General features: G+C 35.4%; 1 protein-coding gene across 1 annotated transcript; it reads left to right on the top strand.

Annotated features, from left to right (window-relative positions):
• Positions 1 to 401: 401 nt before the first annotated feature.
• Positions 402 to 2,536, top strand: LOC107921506 (BRASSINOSTEROID INSENSITIVE 1-associated receptor kinase 1). The gene is made up of 4 exons (XM_041096862.1): positions 402 to 480; positions 952 to 1,045; positions 1,166 to 1,242; positions 1,897 to 2,536. Exons 1-4 carry the CDS (start codon positions 402 to 404, stop codon positions 2,430 to 2,432), a joined length of 786 nt encoding a protein of 261 aa, XP_040952796.1. The 3' UTR covers positions 2,433 to 2,536.
• Positions 2,537 to 7,318: the final 4,782 nt, after the last annotated feature.

A 7,318-nucleotide genomic window follows, 5' to 3' on the forward strand; every position in this document is an offset into this window, starting at 1 on the left:
TTTTCCACCTTCATCCGATTTGCTTCCTTGTTTCATTGCTTTTCTTTTCTGCAAATTTGGTCCCAGTTTATTTTCTTGCATTTTCCTTTGTTTTCTTTCGTTTTCCCTCTTACCAAACACTAAATTTTCCCTCTCTTTCTCTCTATTTTCTTTCATAATACTCGGAGCGTAAAAAGAAAAAATACTGTAATTACTTTCTAGACGATAACTAGAGAGAGTGAAGCCAAGAACTTTCTGGAATTTTTAATCTAACCTTCTTCTTTTTTTGTTTTAGTTCAGAGAGAGTGTTTTTGAATTTCATCATTTGTTAATTTCTTCTTTAGTGTCCTTTTTTTTTTCTACTTGATTCGGTTAACGATCAATATGTGAGATTTAGCTCTTTGATAGTCGAAATTAGAATGATGGAGCGGTTAATCTCCGTTTGTTTACAGTTGATTTTGGTGTTGGATTTGGTTTTCAGAGTTTCAGGAAATGCGGAAGGTTCGTCATGATTATTTCCTCTTATTTTCTTGTTTGAACTTTGAACTTTGCAAATGGAATTATTGTTAAATTTAATGTATATGATTCAAATTAGATGAATTTAGTAGCTATTGGATTGGTTTAGCAGTGGCATAAGGTTGACTGTTTGTTTTAAATTTCAATTAGCTTTGGTGTTGTAATTGGCTTGACTGGAGAGATACTTGCACGCTTACTAATTTATGCGAAAGTTTTCGATACAATTTTACGTTCTAATTCTCGATATCCAGTTTGGTTAAATTAACCAATGCGTTGTCTTCATCCATGTCTGTTGTCGTCTTGAACCCTGTTTGTTATTTTGAATCTTTCAAGTTATAGTGGAGCTTTAGCGCTTTACAGTATTTTAAATGTTTTCATGATATGATTTTAACTTCTTTGTTGTTATCTGTTTATGTGATGAAATAAATCTTCTTTACAGTATTTTAAATGGTGCAGGATGTTGTATTATGCCATGCAGGGATCTTTCAAACAATAAGCTAGAAGGAGATATTCCAGTTAATGGTTCCTTTTCACTCTTCACTCCCATCAAGTTTTTCTCTTATGCTATTTCATGTTTCTCTCACCCTAACTTCTGATCCTCGTCGCCACTGTTTTATCATATCTGTACTCTTAGGCTAGCCTCTTGAATTGCTGCTTCTTTTGTTCACAGTTTTGCTAATAATCGGTTGAATAATCCTCCACCTGCTCCGCCGCCTCCTATCACACCTACAACTCCAATTCCATCAGGTTTGTTCTCGATTTTATTATTATTATTATTAATTATTATTAGCTTTTAATTGTGCTTAACTTTGAGGCCTGCTTCACTTTTATTTGTATTTATATAGATATTTGATTGGGAGTTGAGATATTCCTTTGTATTTTTCTTTGCATTTGCCAATTTTTTGGTATATTGCTGATCCTGAGCTTTTTTACATCTGGGTCTGTTTTTTAAGAAGGTGCCTTTGAGTTCAGATCCAAAATCTGATTATAATATTGCCTAAGATGGCTTTAGGTTCCTGTTTAAGAGGTACTGGCTGTTTTCTCCTCGTTTATTTCTTTAGTCTCATGTTTCACATTTGTGCTATGCTCTCTGTATTTGGTGCGCCATTTATCATATGTATGTTCTTCAGGTTGCCAATTTTTTTCTGACTGTTAATTATTAAATCTATTGTTAGCCTCAATTATCAAATATATTCTCTTTTGCTTCTTCAGTTTGAGATGATATTCTGAGCTACCGATCACCTACTGGAAACTTGTATTATAACATTTGTTATTTTTAAATTCATGTGCTTGGTGAATGTGGATTGTCTTTGAATCGAAGTGGAATTGTTAGAAATTCGTGGATGCCAAATACTTTTTGAACTCTTGTTACAATGGACCATCTATTGATCTGATTTTTACATTGTCTAGAACGTCCGGAATCTCAAGCACCACTTGATTGGGCTGTAAGGAAACGGATTGCATTAGGAGCTGCAAGGGGGCTTGCATATTTGCATGATCATTGTGACCCTAAGATTATACACCGTGATGTAAAGGCTGCAAATATATTGTTGGATGAGGAATTTGAAGTAGTTGTCAGAGACTTTGGGTTGGCCAAATTAATGGACTACAAAGATACGCACGTCACAACTGCTGTTCGTGGCACAATTGGTCACATAGCTCCTGAATACCTATCAACTGGAAAGTCATTAGAGAAAACAGATGTTTTTGGCTACGGTGTCATGCTTCTTGAACTCATTACAAGACAGAGGGCTTTCGATCTAGCTCGGCTTGCAAATGATGATGATGTCATGCAGCCATTACCTCTCAGAGCTGCACAAGACCTCATTAGATTCTTGCATCAGCCAGTTTATCACAGTCAGAGATTTAAATTGTGGCTTAGCTATTTTGAGATATATGGTGGAAAACTCTTTGACCTTTTGAGTGATAGAAAGTAATTCCCTTTTCTTTCCTTGCTTATTTATTTATGCATGTCCATGTGTGTTATCAATCAATTTCTTTCTTAAAAGCACTTGATTGAGTATGATGTGTAATAAATTTTAATTATCTTCTGGTTTGACCTTCTATTATGTATCAAGCCATTTGCCCTTCACACATTCTCTCTTTCAATATGTATTCTGGTATAAATGTGCATGCACATACATATTCGAATTTTTTAAAATTGGAACATTAGATATAATCAAGTAAAGAACTTGATTAAAAAACAAATATTCAATATATTAAAATTGGATTTGTAGATATAATACAATGAATAAATTGTAAGGTGATTAAAATTGAATGAATAAATTAGAAAAATTTTATTAAAAATAAAACTAATTAAATGTGTATATTCATATACACTGCATTAATTAAAAATATTTTTAAATAATTAAAATAAAAATATTATTTTAATAATATTACATATATATCGACTTTTGAACCAGTGGCAACTACTTCAGTACAAAATAAAAAAGGTAATTAATAAGCAGGCTCATTCATAATTTTTTCCCCACAGAATGAATGATGTTATTTGCAAACAAAAGCCGTCCTCAAAAATCTTCTCCCAAATTTTTTTTGCCATTGATATAAATATAAACTGGTTAATGTGGTATATTAATATATAAAAGGAAATTAGTATATAAATTCATATAAGAATATTGATTATTAAGAATTTTATTAAATTATATATTTTAATTATAATATATTTAATAATAATTATGTTAAAATATGATTAAATTATTTATTATTGATATTAATAATATTATTAAAATTTAATAACAATAACAATAATTATTTACCTAAACCAATTTATGCTAAGGGTATTCTAGTCATTTTAGTTTTTTCCATTATGCTATTACACCTCTATTTCATTCAACTAAACACAAGATTACTATTACGCCTCTATTCCATTACATTCAACCAAACAGTTGATTTGCTATTACACCTCTATTCCAATACACCTCTAATCCAATACACCTCTATTCCAATACACCTCTAATCCAATACAGCGAACCAAACGTGCCCTAAGTGTGTTAACCCGGCACTTATAGGAATACTTAGATAGGCTAAATGATGTATGGATAGAAAACAAATAAAATGGAACCTCGACCCGCTATCAAAGAGGATAGGAACCTCGGTATAATTTGAACGCCACACTTTGGGTGCAAAGTGATAAGTTTGGAATAGAAGATGGGTTGACGCCACAAGGGTTGCTTGATAAGTCAGACGAGTCTTTGGAGAACAATGAGAGTTGAAAATAAACTCACAAAGTAATCAGAATTCATATATAATTCAAAAGTATATTGTCTAACCTCAAAACGAATACAAAGCAAACTATTTATAGCCAAAAACAAGGGCTAGCCAAATGGTCATTAGAGAACATGAATGGTCAATTCGGTTCAGCCTTAATGTACTGAAAGTTAAAGGAAAATTCCAGGTAGCTTCTTGTGTATTGGGGTCGTCAACAGCCAGCTTTTAGAGGCCTTGGAATCAGCTGGAAAGTAATGAGCTACATTGGGAGCTGAATGGGACAAGCTAAGTTCGGCCAACAATTTGATGAGCTATTAAAATTTACTTGATTAGCTGAAAAGTCTGGGAAGCTTTAATGAGCAGCTTTGGAGACTCCACCAGCCATGCAATGTGAAATTATGATTCGCCCTTGCAATGCTCGAAAGGATGTTTTGAAACCAGCAGCCCACTTTGCACCTTTATGGCATTTGAGGAACACGAAAATGGTGCATGGGAAATAGAATTTAATTCGGTCAACACATGTTAAAACTTGCACATTTAACTTAGCCGAATTTAATTATTGTAGACAACAATTTAATTCGGTCAACACATGTTAAAACTTGCACATTAAAAGACATTTAGTCATCAGTACCTATAACAATAAAATTCGGCTGGACATAAATTAAAGCCTCATTAAGTCATCAATGAGACATTAATTTCGACAGCCACATTAGGACATATTTAAGACATGTTATGATTCAAACAACATAAATACACACATATTTAAAACACCTAATTAAAATGTCCAATTTTAATAAATTTAATACTAACACTTAGTTGAGCTGGAATAAATAAATAAACTAACTTATTCAATTTATTTTAGCAAATGAAAATTTAAGAATTAAAATAAACTCAAATTGAGCAAAATGATCCCATTGAGCTGGAAACAAGCTAAACGAAGCTCAGCGAGATGCAATTGAGCTAATTTAGCTCGCATGGGTGTGCAATAAATACTTATGGAGCTGATCGAAAAATGTGCCCGGGGCGTGGTCGTATCACAAGGCTTGCTGGCTTAAATCTGCTTCCCACTATCTTGGAAAGATAAGATTTGCCGTCTTCGATCTGCTCCCCTACTGCTTAGGGATATAAGACCTACAATCTTCAACCTACTCCGCTGCTGCTCAGGGAGACAAGGCTTGGTGGCTTAAATCTGCTTCCCACTATCTTCGAAAGATAAGATTTGCCGTCTTTGATCTACTCCACTACTGCTTAGGGAGATAAGATCTACAATCTTCAACCTACTCCGCTGCTGCTCAAGAAGACAAGGCTTGGTGGCTTAAATTTGCTTCCCACTATCTTGGAAAGATAAGATTTGCCATCTTTGATCTGCTCCACTACTGCTTAGGGAGATAAGATCTACAATCTTCAACCTACTCCGCTGCTGCTCAGGGAGACAAGGCTTGGTGGCTTAAATCTGCTTCCCACTATCTTGGAAAGATAAGATTTGCCGTCTTTGATCTGCTCCACTACTGCTTAGGGAGATAAGATCTACAATCTTCAACCTAATCCGCTGCTGCTCAGGGAGACAAGGCTTGGTGGCTTAAATCTGCTTCCCACTATCTTGGAAAGATAAGATTTGCCATCTTTGGTCTGTTTCACTACTGCTTAGGGAGATAAGATCTACAATCTTCAACCTACTCCGCTGCTGCTCAGGGAGACAAGGCTTGGTGGCTTAAATCTGCTTCCCACTATCTTTGAAAGATAAGATTTGTTATCTTTGATCTGCTCCACTACTACTTAGGGAGATAAGATCTACAATCTTCAACCTACTCCGCTGCTGCTCAGGGAGACAAGGCTTGGTGGCTTAAATCTGCTTCCCACTATCTTGGAAAGATAAGATTTGCCGTCTTCGATCTGCTCCCCTACTGCTTAGGGATATAAGATCTACAATCTTCAACCTACTCCGCTGCTGCTCAGGGAGACAAGGCTTGGTGGCTTAAATTTGCTTCCCACTATCTTCGAAAGATAAGATTTGCCGTCTTTGATCTGCTCCACTACTGCTTAGGGAGATAAGATCTACAATCTTCAACCTACTCCGCTGCTGCTCAGGGAGACAAGGCTTGGTGGCTTAAATCTGCTTCCCACTATCTTGGAAAGATAAGATTTGCCATCTTTGATCTGCTCCACTTTTGCTTAGGGAGATAAGATCTACAATCTTCAGCCTACTCCATTGCTGCTCAGGGAGACAAGGCTTGGTGGCTTAAATCTGCTTCCCACTATCTTGGAAAGATAAGATTTGCCGTCTTCAATCTTCTCTACTACTGCTTAGAGAGATAAGATATACAATCTTCAACCTACTCCGCTGCTGCTCAGGGAGACAAGGCTTAGTGTTTCACCATTTTATTCTCTGGGGAACATGACCTGTATAATTCATTTTCTGAACCTAATTATGTCTAGTGATTAGGATGTCATGATCAGAATGAGTCAAATGCTCCTAACTAAGTATGTATGAATAATGTTTGCATGAATGCAGAATGTCATTTTTTCATTTTTTTTATATAACGATCTTTCTTTATCGCTTAAGTTATCATTGCTCGACATTTATTAAGGTTTTATCACTGACGCGCTATAACGCCTTCGCTCAGCTGACGTCTTTATTTAGTTAGATTGCCCCCACTGTAAACTTCAAATTCAATCCACTAGGACGCAAAATTTGTACCATTATTCTCCCACTGCAACCCGAGGGTAGACATATACAGCTTTTTCTCAATTCACTCCTATCACAATTCAAGGCTACAAAATGTCTAGTTCTTTGGTCCTTTACACTATGCCTATGGTGTTGTACCAATGGCTTATGCTCAAATGAAGGCTTTCTTCTCCGAGGGAACCTCTTCCTATTGCCTAGTGATCATTGTTTATTTAAGCCTTATCACTGACATGACATCTCGTTAATTTTCTCAATCGATGCTTTTTGACAACAAAATTCGAAGAGAAAGTCCTTATTTAGACTCTTCCTTCTCAAATTTCCAACCTTTAAACTTGGTGCATTCTAAACAATAGTCCTGTTTCAGGTTCCTGCATTATTTAGAAACTTCTAAAGTAATATGCAAAACTTTCATTGTGAAAGTTTTATTAGTCCATTAATCACTATTCCAATGCAACATGCTTGCAAAAAGGTCATAACAATGGATAAGAATAAAGTTAATTTTGAGCATAGCTCGAAAGGAATAGATTATCAAAAATAGTAAACAAAGAAATTGATTGGGAATATGTATCTTTGGAAAAGAATGAAGTATTCCAAGAACAACAAATTCAATATAAATAGTATAAAAATTGGGTGCCCCAGATATCGCAGCTTGAGCTTCTCTGTACAAAATTTCTGAAGACCATTCTGAGTTTGACATGTGTTTAGGAGATTTACAGTTCTTTGTCGATGCCCCAATGTGTTGCCTACCCTTTCTTGTTAATTCAGGTATAGCAAGATCATCATATGCCCCAATCAAAATCTGAACTGCTCTGATTACCTCATGCCCCATTCTGATCAAATATTTGAGCCGCCCTTTTCAGGTTTTCAACTCAAATCCTCTTTGGTCTCAAGGCGTCCTTTGCGGATTTT

Source organism: Gossypium hirsutum, chromosome D07 (assembly GCF_007990345.1).
Source record: "Gossypium hirsutum isolate 1008001.06 chromosome D07, Gossypium_hirsutum_v2.1, whole genome shotgun sequence".
NCBI classification, from domain to species: Eukaryota; Viridiplantae; Streptophyta; class Magnoliopsida; order Malvales; family Malvaceae; genus Gossypium; species Gossypium hirsutum.